Genomic DNA, 18366 nt, shown 5'->3' with positions numbered 1-18366 from the left:
TACAAGGAAAGCAGAGCAGTATAATTATTATTAATGAGTATACTATATACAACAATTTCAACATACCAGATACAAGGAAAAACAGATAGTACAATTGCAGAAAACGGTAAGGCCCAAAAACAAGACACAAGTACACCATCAAAGTAAAACATTAAACCTTCATGGCACAAACCAAATATTTCATACAAATTACTTCATAGGCATCAAAACGATCCACAACATGCACAAATATATACATATATGGAGCAAATCGTAAACTAACACTGTGACTATTCCCACAGGTAGGAAAGAAGAACCAACTCACAGTGCATCCTCAATTTCACTCCCACACAAGCTCCCGTTCAATATTCGCCACGGTACTCGCTGTAACCATCCCTCCCAGAAGGTACCACCTTCTCTTCCACCCGCTCTGCAGCCTTCTCCTCCTTGTACTTCACCCCTTCATTGATAGCTAACCCCCCGAGGGTTCCAGCCACAGCACCCACAGCAAGTCCAGTGCCTAGTCCATACCTTCCAGTCTCACTCCCACTCCCACTCCCACTACCACCGCCCCCGGTCCTCCCTCTCTGCTCATACTGCCTGCTGTAGTCCACCGGTGCGGAGGGTCCCCCGGTGTACTCATACTGAGGTGGAGGTAGTGGTGCAGAGTAGTACCCACTGGGGCGGTAATACTGCTCGGATCCGTACTGCGGCGGGGCCGAGTAGGCGGGAGGCGGAGGCGGTGGAAAGTAGTATGGGGAGCTGGAAGGCGGCGGGTACTGCGGCTCAGGAGGCGGGGGCGGGGGCGAGCGCTCGCGGATGGCAACGCGGATGCGGAGCTTTCCCTGTGGACGGCCAGAAGGGCGGAGGAGCGACAGGCTGACGAGAGTGGAGGCCGCGGAATCGTGGCTAGGGTTAGGGTTTGTGGGGAAGAGGAGGTCGCGGAGAGGCGAGCGGGCGGATCCGACGAGCGGCTTGGGCGAGTCGGAGGGCTTGGAGTGGAAGACGTCGAGGGACAGGAGGATGGAGGGATCGTGCGGGGAGAGGTGGGGCGGGAGCGGGAGGACGAGGCGCTCGTTCCAGACTGGCTTGCACCCGCCGGCGTCGTCGGGGCCGGTGGCGGCGCGGCGGGAGGGGTCGAGGTAGGCGACGACGTAGGCACGGAGGTCACCGCGTCGCCAGTTGACGTTCTTCAGGTGCTTCCCGGAAACGACGGTGACCTCCAGGTCGAGCGCCTTGGGCGGCGCCGCTGGCGGTGGCGGCGGCATCGAAGGCGGTGGGACTTGGAATTGGGGGTGAGCATTAGGAGGAAGCGAGTGCTGATGCTGGTGCTGGTGCGGGTGGAGGGGCGAGGAGGGCGACGGCGAAGCCATGGCGCGGCGGCGGAGCAGCGGCCTGCTCTGGCTTCGTGAGGGGCCGAGGGCTCGTGGTTTTGGCACTGGTTCAGCTGGAGTGGGCGAGGAAAGGGCGACAACTGATGAAAGTGATCGTGCCGCGTCCGCCATTAAAAATCTGCCAACGAAGATTGCGGAGCAGACTGTAGACCCAATAGGCCCGCTACTTTCTCCGGCCCGCTACTTTCTCTATTCCCCAAGCCTCCCACATTATTCAGAGCCTGTTTGGGAGGACTCTAGTTTCTTGGAAAAAAAAAGTGAAACCGGAACTAGAGCCGGTGGAGCTGATTCTTGTGGCTTCACCGGCTCCATCTTCTCGTAGGCAAAGCTGCTGCTCCACCTTCTCACATGCTACAGTATGGAGCCGCTCCACTTTCAAAGTGTTTGGTAGGACTCCAGCTAGAGCCGCTGGAGGAGCCGGAGCCCTGCCAAACAGGCTCTCAGTTTCTTTAGAGCTAAGTATTATAGCAGGCTGTAAACAGGCTAAATGATGAGCCGGAGAAAAGAGGAGAGGAGAGAGAAGTAAAGTGGGCTGCCGACTTCGACATAAAAACCAAGAAATCTTGTGAGAGAGACATGTGTGCCATGTATTAATGATGGAAGACTAAACCACTATACGAGTAGCCTAAGAGGTAGGCTATAAGAATCATTACAGCCAGCAGTTGGCTAAATTATTAACTTTATTCTTAGATGCAGCAAGACAAACATGTGCAAATATCACAAAGTTGGAAATGTGAAAAATTCAAATGTTGACCACTTGAACGTATTTGCACACCAGGTGCGAGAAGCACAAAAGTTGTAAGTTGTGATTGTTTTTTCGAGACGGGATCACCCATTTCCATTACGAAATAACGGAAATACAGAAGTTCAGAAGCAGAGGGCGAGAGGAGGGAACACGTTTTAACCCGTCAACGTCAGTCACATGACCTGCTTCAGGTCATGCAACCTGCCAGCAACAAACGAGAGTTTAAGCTCCCAGGTCTCCCAGGAGTGCCAAGAAGTTTAACAGCGAATTACAACTTAACTAAACTAAGCAAGATCTAGTCATCCCCCGCCGTGTGGAGATCATTCATCAGCAGCCTCCTCATCCTTGTCATCTTCAGTCATAGCAGGTAGGATTCTTGGGACGTTGCTTGGTTGCACCACCACCGCCCGATGAACACAAGCTAGCAAAGCCTTGACGCCCTCCAGTATTTTCCCTTGCATCTCCGGTGGGTAAAGACCTGACCAATAAGACATGAAGGAGCAAGCATGATATATGATTTCAACCGGGTGTTTGATTAATTTTGAGTCAAAACAAGCCTTATTGCGGCATTTCCAGATTGCCCAGGTGATTGCAGCAAAGATAAAATGGTAAACAAAAACACCACCAGGCAAATGTTTTCTGATCCAAACAGAATAACTTGCAACATCATTTGGTAAATCATTTGCTTCAAGGCACAGAGCAATAGACCCCCAAGAGACTCTTGCTACTGGGCATTGGAAAAAAAAGGTGGTCTACAGATTCCATTTGCGAACAAAAGGAGCAGGTGGGAATGCCAGGCCAATTCCTCCTGACCATGTTGTCTCTAGTAAGAATGACTTTATTTTCGAGCAACCAAGTGAAAATTTTGATCTTATAGGGTAGTCTTGCTTTCCATATGTGTTTAAAGTAGCCTCTTGTCTGCCCACCGGACAGATGATCATAGACTAAAAGTTGTGATTGTTGGACTGAAAGACCATGTAAGGTTGTAGCTTTTTTTTTCACTCGCAATATTTTTTAACTTGATAGACAAGCACAGAAAATTCCAAAATGCTGGGGTGAATGCAATAAATCCTAGTTCCAAAGAGAGGAGTTGTATTTAGGACCTGAATAACTCACCAGAAACCAAACCTTCTTGTGCAGAATTTATATGAAATACCAGGCACCCATTTTTCTTTTAGAATTCTAGGGACAAAACCCATGTTCCTATGCACTGCAAAACAGGACAAGTTTATAAGAGTTTGTGGCCCTATTACAATTACAATTATCTTGAAGAGCTCCTTCTCAACCCAACATCATGTCATTGTTTTTTTTTTGAGAATCCATCAGGTCATTGGGTCGTGTTCATGTTCCAAAATTCATAGAGCTCATCAGTACATCAGGTCTGAGTGAATTTGTGGATAGGCCTGTCCATCTACATCCCTAGCAGTAGCAGTACCTCAAAGTTGCTCGAAGATAGAGGATATAAAAGATTGGGTACAAAAAAAAGACAAGGGATTTTCAGTGGTATGATAATCTTCTTCACATCATTTATTAAACCAGTAATTAAGGAAATGACAAATCAACAAATTTGTGGTTTGCACAGGTGTACCTGTTGATAATTTAGAGCTGGAAGTCTTCTTGACTCAACTGAGGCAAAAGGTATGTCACGCCTTCACGGCACTCTACACCTATCACCAATAATCTCCACAAGAGCATTTTCCATCTTTGAAATGGTGAAAACGGCTTACATCTCGGACCACAATCTCCCGTCCAGTTACTTTAGAGATAAACTTAATAGCTATATGACAATCATCACACACGCGTAGATTCTTCATAATACGGATGGGAACTCCTTCAGGTAAGCTCAGAAAAACAAATGCTATAGCCAACTTCTCGCTGTGGTGAGCCAAACTAACTTCTTTCTCCTCATCCTCCATATCATGGAGCACCATGCTCATGTCTGGTGCATACCCACATTGCCTGATTTTGGCCATCATTTCTTCCAGGCATTCATCAATCTCTCGTTGCCTTGAATGTGATTTATCTCCAGCGCAGAATTGGGGAACCTGACCCTTAAACTCCACCCAGCTAACACCAGGCTCTTTCTTCACATTATGTTTCCTCATGGTTTCCCTTACCGTACTGACATCCTCCCATCTGCTGCTGGTAGCTCGAATATTTGAAAGAAGAACATAAGAGGCAGAATCATGAGGATCCAACTCAATGACACGTTCTGCTATCCTCTCGGCCATGTCAAAATTTTTCTGGATCTTACAAGCAGAAAGTAGTGTCTTCCATATGACCCCATCAGGACGCACAGGCATTGACAGGATTAAGGCCTCCGCTTCATTTAGGAGACCTGAACGTCCAAGAAGGTCCACAATACAAGTGTAGTGTTTAACACTTGGCTGCAGTCCATAAGTTTTAGTCATAAGCTCAAAAAAATCCATGCCTTCATCTTTCAGACCACTATGGCTGCATGCATATAGCAAGGTCAAGAAATTAATCTCATTGGGTTCTGCACCTCCAGCCATCATCTGTTTGAACAGATCCACTGCCTTTTGTCCATGCCCATGGAATCCATAAGCTGAGATCATGCACAGCACAAGATCTGTACCACTATACCCAAAGAAAACTCTTTCTGAGTCACTTAGGCACCCACATCGAGAGTACAGATGCACAAGAGAACTCATGACGGGCACAACTTTGTCGACTCCAGCTTTGATAGCCTGTGCGTGAACCTGCTGACCTTGTGCAAGAGCTGCCAAGTCCGAGCAAGAACTAATGGTACTCACGAATGTGACTGCATTTGCTTCCACGCCAACACCTCTCATCATGCGGAAAAACTCGAAAGCACCCTCTGAGTCTCCATTCTGCATTCTTCCAGCAATTATGGTATTGCATGACACAATGTTAAGCGATGGCAGCATTCGGAGAACAGTCTCCCCTTCTTCAAGAAAACCACACCGCATGTACATGTGTGCCAGTGAGCTCCCAACACACATGTCCGTGTCTAGTTGTGACGGAACCGCCAAATTAAAACTCCAAATTAAGCGTAATGACCGTCATTTGAACACATCGGACGCATTAGCTTAATGACTTAATTCGGCGATCCTTTCTCAACCCACGGCCCGATCGAAACAACACCGGTAGTCCCACGCGAAGGTGGGCGCAGATAGTACAAGCACGACACATACTTGAAATTATGGGACAAAACGACATAAGGCAATAAAACATAAGTTTTACAACACGAGTTTAGATACAATAGTTTTACCAAGCGGGTTCAAATACATACATAATTTACAAGTTTTACAACCATAGAAATCCGAGATTGAATAAAAGGAAAACGGGTCGACACTTCACTACTTCTACACTTCTGCCTATGCACAACCAGTCAAACCGGCCTACATGAACCCCCTGCATGAATACCGGTCGGTCCAACAAAAACTGAGGGGCCGCACTCCCCTCCTGCAAACGTGCAACCCGCCAACTCCCTGATCTAAGGGTCTCGATCCACCACTTCCCACCCCTCTGCATCTCGGCGGATAAATTTGACGCAGCAGAGGCAGAAATCAATGTTGGGGTGCCCTGAAACAAATTAATGGTGACAACAACCCTGAGCAACTAATACTCAGCAAGACTTACCCGACCAGTGGGTATAACTTATTCCACATACCTAGACATGCAAGGCTTCTGGCTGGTAGTTATTTGGCAGAAAAGCGACTAAAGTAATTCCTTACTTTCATGATTTTAGCCCCAAATTCTATATAATTTAACTCTAATCTAACATTTGCATAGACCAACTCTAACAAACATGATGGTGCAATGAATATTAATTCAAGGTAATAATTTTCATATACATATAACTTATCCTCCCATCATAGCACTACGATGTGACTCGGTGACCAAGGTGCTCATATCCGAGAGTGACTGACGGCGAATCGATCCGATTTAACCTTGCAAGGTGGACCTAACCAATACGGCACGTATTTGCCCCGTCGGACTATACATGCCAACCATTCCCCTCCCCGCCTCGAAATACAGGAACCAGCCCAACGACATATGGTCAGCCAACCTCAACGTGAGACCACCAAAAGTAAACAATGCATCCTCATTTCTCCGCGACTACTCGACTACCCCAGGAGTTGGGTGTGGGTTCATGTACTTTCGAAGCAAGGCAGTACTCGGCTTACCGATTTCGACTACCTCCTACTCCCGGTATGCGGTTAGTACAATTCAAACATGATCAGCAGGGCCAACAACGGTACGGCCCTTAACCGACTCAGACGGGACTAAGACACCCAGGAATCCTGTCCTACTGTCATACCTACATATCCTCATCATTTCCCGTCCGGTCTCAATTCTCCATTTCATTACATATCAAATTCAACAACTCATTATCACATCCCGGAAAATTTACCAACTAAATCACACGCTAAATAATTTTTTTTCAAGATTTCTTTTCATCGTTGAGCTCAAAACCCTCCTAAACCCCGAACCCTTTTTCCCGGAGATCTTTCCCTGTGTCCGATTTCCAACCCCCGGTCCTTTCCCTGTTCGCCCTCGACCCGCGCGACGCGCCCGACCGCGCGCGTGCTCGACGCCGCGCATGGCCGACCGGGCGCCGCGATCGCGGCGCGAATCCCTCCACCCCCTCTCCTTTTTCTCTCTCTCCCCTCCTTTTCTTTTTCCATTTTCTTTTCTTTTCTTCTTTTCCTTTCCTCCCTCCTTCCTTTTCTCTCTCCTTCCCTCTGCCGCGCGCTTGGACTGGCCCCCCTCTCTCGCTTCCTGCCCGCACCGCCGCTCCAGCGCCGCCCCTCTCTCCTCCCCGCGCGCGCTGCTGGGCAGCTCGCCACCGCGCACGCTGGCCATGCCTCCGGCCTACCCCTGCTCCGCACGCCCCTGGCCAACGCTCTCCACCGCGCCATTGCCCCGCTCGCGCACCGCCGCGCGAACCGCCGCGACGTCGCGCGCGCACGCACGCGCACACGCTCGGGCTCGCCACAACACCGGCCCCGTGCGCCACCACCACCGCGCGCGCTCCCCGCTCCGCCCACACGCCCACACCGAGCCGGGACGCACGCGCCACGCCACGGCACCGGCACGCAGCACGCCCCGCCGTGCCACGCGCACACGTGCTCCACACGGCCAGGCCACCCGCCGCGACGGTCGCCGCCGCGCCGCTTGCCGCTGGCCTGCCTCAACACCCGAGCCGTGAAGCAGAGCCCACGTGCGCGCCCCGCCCTCGCCGCCGACTGCTCCTGTGCACGCCCACGCGCGACACGAGCGGCCATAATCGTCGCGCCTTTCGCCGTCAAGCTGCACAGCACCGCTGGCCCGCTCGCCAAGCCTGCCCGAGACATCCCATCACCCAGCGACGCCTCGCCGCCCGCGCCGCCGCGCCACGACACGAGCAAGCGGCCGGAGCGCCATTAATGGCGCCCCGCGATGCTCACCGGCCGGCACCGACCCGCCACCGCCTCGCACTCCTCCCCACCGCCTTCCCGCGACTATAAAGAGGCCCCTCCCCTCGCTGCCGAGCTCCACAAGCCACCGCACAAGCCCCTCCCCGAGCACCAGCGCCGCCACGCCGAACTCCCGAGCCCGCCGCCGCCGGCTCTCGTCGCTCCACCCCCCTAGCACCGTCTCTGCTCGAGGTAAAGAGGGAAATAGGACCTCCTCGCCTCCCTCATGCTTTTCCCCCTAAACCCGGCCGACGCCAGGCTCTGCAGTGCCGCCGCCACACGCGCCACCCGCCGGCCGCCGCCCGCCACCATGGCCACGCCTCCACAGGCCACCCCCGCTCGAATTGAGTCGGGGAATCGACCCACCGCGACTCCCCCTCCCTTTTCCCTCACCCCCGAGCCACTCCCGGGCCCAGACCGCGGCCCAGGGCCGCCACCGGCGACGCGCCGCCCCCTCCCCTGTTCTGCGGTCGGGGGAAAGGAGAGGGGGGCACATTTGCCCAAAACCCCCTCCTATTTATTCAATTTAATTAAGAGTCCTCCCACCTCTCTAATTCATTTGCAAAAGAACCCTTTCCCACTTTCTTATTCGCAAATAAACCCTACCACCATAAACTTAATTCCAAAGATGCCCCTGCATATTTCCAGTGAACCCCAGATATTTTTGGAAATTACAATCTAGTCCTTCCCTTTTCAAAACTAATTACAAACAGGTCCCTGGCCCCTTATTTAACCCCTAAACCCTTAACTAACCTATCATTTCATGCGCCAAACGACCCCGGATCGACCTAAAACTTTACCACACCTCTCATAACATAGTTTTGGCCATGCCATTAGGAAACCGCCCAAAAATATTACCCCGAACTCCATATCTTGTTACTTTCGATTCGATCTCAACAATAAAACTCATATTTCTTTTTCTTGATTGTGTGTTTGTTTGTACGTGTCGTAGACCACGGTGTGAACGAAGGAGAGCCCGTTGACGAGCAGTACTGCGAGACCGTGAACGAGGACCAGCTCCGCGACCCCGAGCCCGAAGGACAGTGCTTCGACCAGGATCTCCCCGAAGGCTTCGAAGACGGCAAGTTCAATCCCATCCTTTGTTGCATGTTTTGTCCTAGTTTTTATAAACACAACATATTGGCCTGTTTTACAAAATCGCATATGTTTTGTTTGCATGAAAATACGGTTGGATAGCCACCCCTTGATTTGTGATAACCATTCCTTGACCACCTAGATTAATGTCTGATTTTGCTTGGACGTTAATCGATACTAGAACGCTTAGGACCTGCTACTTTATACAATTGTTTTATAAAGAAAAGGTGTGTGTGTGGGAAGGAATAAAAGTGGATTTTCGAAAGATGAGTCTAGACGGGATGGATGGCATTTCAGTGTGATCTGCCGTTTGGTGTGCTCGTGCCGGTGTGGCAGGGCAAGGAAGGGAGATATCCATCTTGTCACCCTTAAGGACCGAGCTGGTGTTACATCTCACCTAACTCCACTTTCGTGCAAACCACTCGACCGTTGTATGGGCAACAACTTAGCATAAATCCCACTAGTTAGTCTGATAGCCATCAGGAGAGCTGAGAGCAACGGGTGACTAAGGAAAAGGGATAAACCCCGTGTGACTTATGCCCCAGTTAAACCTAGGTGAAAGGTCGACGACCCCTTGGTGCATCCTGTGATGGCTAGTCAGGTCTAGTTAAGGTGGGTAATGGCTTTGCTGGGATCTGCACCGACACTAAGGTGATCGTGTTGTGGTACCCCACTTGTGGGTAAAGTTGCACACCTATGCAGAGTTAAAAACCTATTCGAATAGTCCGTGCCCACGGTACTGGGCGAGTTACGGTGTGGTCTCACAACTAGTGTTTACTACGGGATGGGTTGGCGTGAGTTGTTTTGGAAATGTGTCCGGCAATTGTGCCGTGTGCAACGCCGGACGAGGAGTCCGGTAGCAGTCTTAAAATTTGGATCCTGTGAGGATCAACCCTTGGTGTTAGTCAGTATAAGAAAACTGGTTTTAAAAATGCTTTCTTTCAAACGAACCCCTGCATAAAATATTGTTTTCCGCAAATCAAACCCTAGCCTTATCCTTGATTTACTATGTGCATGATATTCTGTTTAACCCCCCTCCGTGGGTGTGGTTGGACTTGCTGAGTACATTTGTACTCACCCCATTCTTTATTTTTACAGAAGAAGATCCAGACTTCGTACCCGACGACGTTGAGTAGGGGTACCGTCCTGCACCCAGCCTTGCCTGTGGATTAGGGTCACCCGCAGAAGATACCGTATGGCGCAAGACTCTGATGATTTTCTTTTTATATTTAATATCGTTGCGCGTGTATGGATTGTAATCCTCGCGATAGTGGCGCTCCTCTGCTCACTACCGCGTAGAGTTGTACGGTAATGAACCATCTGATGTAATAAATGTGTCATCAGCCTCCTGGGACTGATGTTTGTAACACATTTAAGTCTTCTCTTATGAGGGGACGCTTCACTCATATACTGAAATATTAATATATCTTGTATCTCGCGAGTAACCGGAGATTACTCGACTTCTAATCATCCTATTTCTCGCGAGTGACCAGGGATCACTCGTCTTCTACCGAGAACCATTAAGCATAGCACTTCTATCGTCCTATACATACTAGTATAACTCAAGGGAACCTATGGATCATGCAACTAGGGTTCCAATCAACTCCTGAAACGTAATGCACAAGTAATAAATACATATATATGTGTCATAATTTCAAATAATAGGATGTGCACCGGGGGTTGCCTTGAGTCTGCGGATCAGTGCTAGGGTCCACTGGGCCTTGGCCCTGGTGCTCACGCTTTTCCTCCTGCTGGGCCTGCTCTAGCGGCTTCGATGGCTCCGTAACCACCTCGTATACTACACGTGTGCATATGCATATGACATGAGAATGCATGCATGATTTATAAAAATTAGAAATAACAAATATCCAAATAAAATTCCTAACTAATTGCACCAACAACTACCTAATTGACCCTCTCAGCCACTGCCTCACCGGTCAGACCGGTCCTACTTAACCTAGCCACGCTACCGGTCAGACCGGTCCATCCGACCGGTCAGACCGGTCCTGCTCAGACCAAAAGCTGGAATCCATGATGCGGCGAAAATCGGCCACCACTTCTAAAACTCTTCTATACACTTAGATACATTTGGACGTTTTTGACCAAAGGAAAATACCTAAAACCATCTAGAAAAGGAAATCGAACCATCCCTAACTAAATTACCTTGGATGACCTTTTCCCTCGCGAAGAACTTGATCCTCAGCTCCCTAGGGAGGGAATCACGAAGAGGAAGCTCCCCCACGCCGGTTTGATCCTTCCTTGGCCTTGGGAATCAAAGGAAAGGGAGGATTTGGGGAGTTTAGGGCTTGGGGTGAGAGGGGAGGGAGAGGGAGCTCGGGCTCGAGCTGGCTTTGGTGAGGGTGAGTGAGTTGTTGAGAGAGAAGAGTAGTTTAAGTGATGTGGGCCCAAAATCCACAAAACAGGTTCAACCGGTCAGACCGGTCGCCCGACCGGTCAGACTGAACTGAGCCAAGAAAATTTGATCAGTGAGTTTTATCGTTTAGGTTTTTCTCCAAAATTAATGGCTAGGCTTAGTCTTAATTATGAGTGATTAATCCCTGAGGTGTTACACTAGTCCAGACCGCACAAAATATGCATGGACCTGCCGCCCAGACACAACATCCCTGAGCCCAGCACAGCACCGGAACAAGCTCCCGAGGCCAAACTCATCAGGTTGCATTCCCTCCCTCTGCATGGCAAGGAAGAAGCCCAAGCTCTCCTCGTTGAGTCCAGAGTTGGTGAGTCCGGCGACCATGGCATTCCACGTCGCCACGTTCCTCGCGGGCATTTCGTCGAACAGCTTCCGCGCGGTTTCCAGGTCACCGTTCTTGATGTAACCCCCGATGAGAATGTTCCAGGACATAACATTCCACTTCGGAATTCTCTCGAACAGATTGCGCGCGGTGAGGAAATCGCCCAGGTCGGCGTAAGCTAGGAGGAGGTGGTTCGCGGTGAACCGGTCGGCGGCGGCGCCGGACGTGGCTGCGAAGGCGTGAAGCTGGCGGAGGAGCGGGAGGGCACGGCAGGCCCGAAAGAGGTGGGAGAAGAGGTTGGGCTCCGACCAGAGGCCCTCATGGAAGCGGTGGTGCAGAGCTTCCTTGAGGCGGCCTCTGGAGCAGAGGCGGACGATCTCCTCTCTGGCATCTGGTGGTCCGGTGCCGAGCTTCTTCAGAGCTGGCCTGGCCATGCGATCGTCGCAAGCCGCGATGGTGGCAAGCGCGGCTACCGCGAGTATAGCGAGCTGGGGAGATGTGTTTGGCAATGGAGCAAATCGGATCAAGCCGTGGATTGAGCCATTCGGGCGAGGCGAGGCTGCCGTCGGCGGGACCGCGGCACGGGGAGTAGCCGGGAGCAGTGAGGAGCTGATTTTTTTTTTTTTTTGAGCAGTGAGGAGCTGATTTTGATGCAACGACGCATGGAGGCCCAGACGCGAGCCGTTACAACGATGGGCTGGCTTATATTCCTTACATGGGCCTGTCATGGGTCTAATTTCAGCATGATTTATTTGTCAAGTCCACAACTTTTTGGTTGATGATGAAATTTGCTTAGTAGGTTCGTCCAAGGCTCCAAGCCAACCGTACGAGTCAAAGACTCATATAACAGCGAACAGGTTCATCATATTAAATCTAACAAAGTGGTCAGTATAGAAAAATAATATACTGCCCGTACGGTCATGTTTTCATTTGCTCCGTCGGCTACTTAAGTAGTATATACTAGTATACTACTACATATGCTGGAAGGATGAATTCAAAGCGAGGATCCACTGTGCCATTTTGTGTATGGACAAAGGGATGTACCGTATTATTCTGAACCGTGGATCACTAGATGCGTTGCCTCTAGACGAACCTGGAAGGGAATGTAGTATGTTATTATACTTTGCTCATTTCTTGATTGGATTTCAGTACGATATGACTTTGTTGTTTTTGTACGCATTGCTTAGATGGCAACTACGCAGCGGCCACCGCGTGTTTACTTTCTAAAAAAAAGAACTTGCGCGTACAAAACTTGCCAGATAGCACACGCTGAAACTGAAGCACAGCAGCTGAAAAATTGGCTAGACGCAGCGGCCGCCCGCACGAGATCCCGTCAGCCCAGCATCATGGCCGTTGAAAAAGTAGAAGGCACGGCCGCACCCGCACGCGACTTCCGCGCCAAGTCGCGGGGGGCCGCGCGCCGGCGCTCCCAATCTCCGTTCGACACGGCGCTCGCGTCCGGACGGGCTAGCTGATCCCCGCACCGCGTCAGCCACCGTCCCCCCGGCCTGGGCCGCAGTTCGGGACGGCGAGCGAGACAGGGACTCAGGGCCTCAGGCCAGGGGTGGGTGGTAGTTGGTCACATCAGGTTCGGCCGGGGGCCGCCCCCCGGCGTGGGCCGTGACAGCGAGGGATCCAGCCATCCAGGTCCGCACGTTGGTTGGTACGGCGGCTGGCGCGGTCCCGGAGCCGGACACCCCAACCCGCCGCCGGCCACCGAGCGCCGCTCGCCATCTGAGGTTCAACGAATCTGGACATCATGAATGGTTTTGATGAGCGGCAGTTAATGTGCCTCAGGTTCAACGAACCTGGACGTCGTAGAGAGCCTTCAATGTCCGGTCATTAGTGACGACATAGTTAATGTGCCTCAAGTTCAACGAACCTGGACGTCGTAAAGAGCCTTCAATATCCGGTCATTAGTGACGACATAGTTAATGTGCCTCAGGTTCAACGAACCTGGACGTCGTAAAGAGCCTTCAATGTCCGGTCATTAGTGACGACATTAACCCTCTGTTTTAATACTTTTTACTGCAAAACATCCACGTCGCACCGCGGCCTCGCCTCGCACCGCACCGGCACCTGCACGTCACGTCCGGCCCCTCGCCTCGCCTCGCACCGCACCGGCACCTGCACGTCACGTCCGGCCGCGCACCGCACCGCCGGCCGCGCCTCGCCTCGCCTCGCCTCGGCCACGGCCCGGCGAGGCGAGCGAGCGCGCGCGCGTGTGGTTCACCGTTCTTCTCTTACCGGCTTCACAAGTGGTGTACACGAAGTCCACTTTTTAAGTCGGTTGAGATCCTCCTCAATTCCCGGTACAGAATTAAGCATTGATTCCCTAGCATTAATAGTGGGATTTAAATTCTTTTAATGCTTTAGAAGTAATGGGCCAAGCCCATTACTCCAACAAGCACCAGCATTGCATCATGAGGTGACCTCCTGGTTGCATAAAGCAATCCGTATCCGCACGCCCCCGCACTTGCTCGGCGATTAAGGAGGGGGAACGGGGGTGGAGCGTCCCGCGGCCATGGAGCTCGCCGTGGAGCTTGAACCGGGAGCCCGCAAGGGCAAGGAGTGGCTCCGCCGCGCCCACGCTATCCTCGATTCCGAACGGCCAAGAAGACCTCGTAGAGGATGAGGAACACCAGCGGGACGATGGAGAGCTAGCTTGGATACGCTGTCGGCATTGACGTGCGGCGCCGTCGCTGTCGCGGTGTCCCCTGCACTCCTCGCCCATTGGAGTGGCGTTGGCTGCCGGTGCCGCCATGCTCTTCGCTGGCTCTGCTGCATAGAGAAGAAGCTTCAGTAATTGGCCTGCTTTGCTGAATTGGAAGAAGGGGAGCCAAATGCTTGCTAGCACTGCAGGGATTGGAGAGCTACACCGTTCTCGTGCTTGGATTTAGGGACGGACGAGTAGTGCAAGAAGCAGGGATTTGGAGCCGGTGGATTTGCTTGCTTCTTACGTGGGAAGGAATTGATCTGCAGCTGTGCTTCTGTCGGTGGAGAGAAGAGCACGGACTAGAACAGAGCTTGAATTACTGCAGGTTAATTCGGTGAAGAAGAAGCGGAGCAAAAGCTTGAATTGCCCACGCCGGAAGGGATGGTACGCGGGGTTGCGGCGCCGCTGGGCACCGCGAGCAGAGCCGCATCGTCCGCTTCGGCAATGCGGTTTCGCGGCGCGGGCCATGCGGTTTTGCGGCGCGGGCTGAGATAACGGGTTCGCGGCAAAACCCGCCCCGCTTGCATCCCTAGATCCAGGTCCGCACGTTGGTTGGTTACGGCGGCTGGCGCGGTCCCGGAGCCGGACACCCCCAACCCGCCGCCGGCCACCGAGCGCCGCTCGCCATCTAGCCTCACACGCAGCGAACGTGAACCGAGCCTCGTCAGCACTAGTAAACTACTGCAACCCGCTGCAAGTTTCTCCCGTCCTGCCAGGCTGCGTGACTGGTGGCGGACCCTAGCGATTTGTTCTCATCCATCGTTGGATCATCAGCTCATTAGTATCTATATGCTCATCTACTAGTATGTGTTAAGAATTGCCGCGACAGGTGACTGAAAGGAACGTCGATCCGATCGCGCCGCGGGGAGCGGATAGACATCGCCGGCGGGCGGCGGCGGGGCGTTGCGAGGTCGGTGCCAGAATATAGGCGGCGCATGGAGCCACCGCACCCACTGCGGGTGGTAGAAAATGGAAATGGCGACACTGTCTTGTTCGATGTGCGGATGCTTCCAAGGCTCCGAAGGCCGAAGCAATGCGCCGCCGACCTCGATTCTTACGGCAGTGTCTCTCGCTCTACATGCCTGCTACTACTCCGTCTGTTCTTAAATATATGACACTATTGATTTTTTTTCTTCGTTTGATTATTTGTCTTTTCTACAAATATTTATACAAACAGCCAAATCTTCAAGTTAGATTCAAGAGACTCTTGATAATAGACGTAAATGTATTCATTTCACTTCATTTAACTAACTGATTAATTAAATATTATTGGCCAAAGTTGAAGAAAAAAAATTAACGGTGTCATATAAAAAAGAACGGAGGGAGTACTCGCATATTGATCTTCAGCTGCTTGACAAGCGGATCAGCCGACTTTTGCTGCTGCTTTTTTTTTCATTTTGATAAGAGCTTTTGCTGGTTTGAAAGAGGAAAGGATTTTACCTGGCTTTTTCTCATCTAGGGAAAAGGAATGCATGTTTGCATTGCCTGAATTCTTAATAGGTCATTAGGAAAAAAAAGTGTCACTAAATGTATCTAAGATATTCCCACTTCAGTTGGAAAAAAAAAGATATTCTCACTTGCGTTACAGTGCCTAATCAAACCTCTATTTTTGGGGTGCGCACAAAGCAAGCGTGAGAGTCGGCCGCGGAAGGAGACGGTATGATAATGGGGGTGGAATCTCTCATTTGTGTGTGCCACTGTTAAGGTGGTCCATCAGTTAGGTTGGTAATATATGCAGGTGCGTACTCGGACAGCACTTGCAGATATGGCATCTGCGCAACATTGTAGAAGCACCAAAAATTACATGCATGCACCGGAATAATTAATTGTACCCTCGCTCTTCCTGACTTCCTGTGCTTGCGCAAAGAGCACACGAAGGACAGCGAGGTGGTTGCAGAAAAACGGCTCTTCCATGTGACCTAGGCCCAGGACATGCAGTTCAATGAATCGAGCAGCAATGATATTCATAGTAGGAGAAACATCGCTAGGTAAAAAAAAACTTATGCGTGCTTGGGTCAAAGCAATCTCTAGGAAGAGTTTTGGGCCAATTTCTGTATGATTTTTCTTGCAGGACATTTCATTTAAGATATTAAGAGCTAGTAGCATTTTTTTGTCTGCTACTCTGAACTTTCTGTGGCTTTGTTCTTACTCCTTACACCCATGTGGAAAACAGCAACGAAGCATAAATAAAATGCAAAACTAGCTTTGACAATAACGAATAAGAAACTATTCTAGAGCAAGGATTAAAGAAAAGAGGAGAAAAGCAGCAGGCAAGGCCAATAAACAAATGCAGGTACGCAAACGCCATCTGCAACTACACAAAAGCTTCCCTGGACATACCTGACCTGTACAGAGAAACTGACCAGTGAAGTCTAAGCAAAGCTAACTGAAGTAAATATCAAATTTACCAGGGATCTACGGTGAGAAAGCGCCCCTGGTTAGACTTCTCCCCTATATACTCACGCCACCTTCCACCTCGCCCTTTTACTTCTCTCCCTCCCTCCCTCGCCACCAGCCAGCGGCCAAGATGATGGCGGAGGCGTGGGCGCAGGTGCTGCTTCCGCCGACGGCGCCCTTCTTCTCCGGGCAGCCGTCCTGCCTCTGGCAGGACCGGCACGCGGGTTTCGGAGGGAGATGGGACGAGTGGACGGCGGAGGAGAACAAGCTGTTCGAGGAGGCGCTGGCGCGGGTCGACCGCAACGCGCCGGACCGGTGGGAGAAGGTGGCGGCGATGCTGCCCCGGAAGACGGTCGTCGACGTGGTGAACCACTACAACGACCTCGAGAACGACGTCGGCTACATCGAGGCCGGGCTCGTGCCGTTCCCGCGCTACAGCGGCTCGCCGCCCTCGTCCGGGTTCACCCTGGAGGACTGGGACGGCGGCGACGGCGTGTTCAGGCGCGGCTACTGCCTCAAGCGCGCGCGCGGCCCGGACCAGGAGCGGAAGAAGGGCGTCCCCTGGACGGAGGAGGAGCACAGGTAAGACACCCCCCCCCCCCCCCCCCCCGACCCACCAGAACTACCATCGTCGTGGCAGGATCGATGGACCCGCTCGCGTTCTTGCCGCTAAAATGGCGAACTCATTTCGTTTCGTCTCTCAGGTTGTTCTTGATGGGGCTGAAGAAGTACGGGAAGGGGGACTGGAGGACCATCTCGCGCAAGTACGTGACGACGCGGACGCCGACGCAGGTGGCGAGCCACGCGCAGAAGTACTTCATCCGGCTCAACTCCGGCGGCAAGGACAAGCGCCGCTCCAGCATCCACGACATCACCACCGTGAACCTCCCCGACGAGGACCGCGGCAACGGCTCGCCGTCGCCCTCGCCGCCGTCCGCGGCCACCAACCCCTCCGCCGCCGGCCAGTTCGGCGCCCTCGTGGACGTGAAGCCCTTCGCGCCGCCGCTCGGCGTGGCGCACGCGCACCCCTACGGCAACGTGAAGCTGGAGCCCAAGGGCGCGCTCGTGGGCGGCCTCGGCTTCGACGACTCGGTCCTCCTGCGGATGCAATGCGAGGCGGGGCAGTTGTGAGCTGTGACGGGGCGGCGAGAGCCGCGCGGAGGAAAGGACGGCTCCCTCCCGGGCGTCAAGGATGGAACGGGCCAGGTCGCAGGCCGTCTTGCTCGGCTCGGTTGGTTGCAGAGTCGGTTGCGTCTGGGGTATCGGTCAGATGGCATGGCGCGTCCCGTGGGAAGATGACAGTGACGGAGCCGGAGCAACCTCCCGGAGCTCCGTGTTCACCGCGATCCGAGAGGCCACGGGCGTGCCGTTCCAGCGTCCAGTTTCAGTTCAGCTCAGCGTACATAGATTCAACCGCGAGCACAGGGCCCAAGAACTCCCACCGTACCGAATAAGCAAGCATCCGATGAGGTTCCAGCGTCACCGGCGGCGGCTTGGATCAGGATTCGATCAGGATCACCGGGCCTCTCAAGATTTCTGTACCGGTCTGTTACTGTAATGTTGGTGTGTAATGGTAGCGCTCCTGTCAGGTGGCGATGGGGGTGGCACCAGGGCAGAGTGTGTGTGATGCTTGTATGGTCTCTCGCAAGGTTTTTGTCCGCCAATGTTGCACTGCCATCAGAAAGTCCAGATCCGCTCAGCTCTCGCTGACTTTCCCAATCTCTGCTGATCGCCGTCGCTGTAGAAGCCATAGGAACCTGAAACACGGCCGTGATCCGGCCGGGGATTGGTCCGTCCCACTGTGGACTCTCTGGCTGCCAATATATAACTATAACCTGTGTCG

The 18366-nt window shown here is 52.4% G+C and overlaps 3 protein-coding genes across 3 annotated transcripts; 1 reads left to right on the top strand and 2 right to left on the bottom strand.

The window, feature by feature from the left end:
- On the bottom strand, window positions 1–1499 carry LOC120673281 (leucine-rich repeat extensin-like protein 3). Its single transcript, XM_039954050.1, has one exon. It carries the CDS (start codon window positions 1482–1484, stop codon window positions 342–344), a length of 1143 nt encoding a protein of 380 aa, XP_039809984.1. The 5' UTR covers window positions 1485–1499; the 3' UTR covers window positions 1–341.
- Window positions 1500–2817: 1318 nt separating this feature from the next.
- Window positions 2818–12018, bottom strand: LOC120673282 (pentatricopeptide repeat-containing protein At2g41080-like). The gene is made up of 3 exons (XM_039954051.1): window positions 11230–12018; window position 10572; window positions 2818–5110 (listed from the first exon to the last, which is right to left on the bottom strand). The coding sequence occupies exons 1-3, from the start codon at window positions 11842–11844 to the stop codon at window positions 3789–3791; spliced, it is 1938 nt and encodes a 645-aa protein (XP_039809985.1). The 5' UTR covers window positions 11845–12018; the 3' UTR covers window positions 2818–3788.
- Window positions 12019–16606: 4588 nt separating this feature from the next.
- On the top strand, window positions 16607–18366 carry LOC120674425 (transcription factor DIVARICATA-like). Its single transcript, XM_039955609.1, has 2 exons — window positions 16607–17105; window positions 17228–18366. The coding sequence occupies exons 1-2, from the start codon at window positions 16654–16656 to the stop codon at window positions 17652–17654; spliced, it is 879 nt and encodes a 292-aa protein (XP_039811543.1). The 5' UTR covers window positions 16607–16653; the 3' UTR covers window positions 17655–18366.

Source organism: Panicum virgatum, chromosome 5N (genome assembly GCF_016808335.1).
Source record: "Panicum virgatum strain AP13 chromosome 5N, P.virgatum_v5, whole genome shotgun sequence".
Classification (NCBI taxonomy): domain Eukaryota; kingdom Viridiplantae; phylum Streptophyta; class Magnoliopsida; order Poales; family Poaceae; genus Panicum; species Panicum virgatum.
Note: the sequence above shows the minus strand (reverse complement) of the source record. Positions and strands in the feature narration are given on the sequence as shown.

Excerpts from the sequence above, each read along its gene's own strand:
- LOC120673282 (XM_039954051.1), bottom strand. The coding sequence starts at position 11,844 with ATGGCCAGGCCAGCTCTGAAGAAGCTCGGCACCGGACCACCAGATGCC.
- LOC120674425 (XM_039955609.1), top strand. The coding sequence starts at position 16,654 with ATGATGGCGGAGGCGTGGGCGCAGGTGCTGCTTCCGCCGACGGCGCCC. Across the intron at positions 17,106-17,227 it reads TGGACGGAGGAGGAGCACAG|GTTGTTCTTGATGGGGCTGA; the intron begins GTAAGACACCCC and ends TTCGTCTCTCAG.
- LOC120673281 (XM_039954050.1), bottom strand. The coding sequence starts at position 1,484 with ATGGCGGACGCGGCACGATCACTTTCATCAGTTGTCGCCCTTTCCTCG.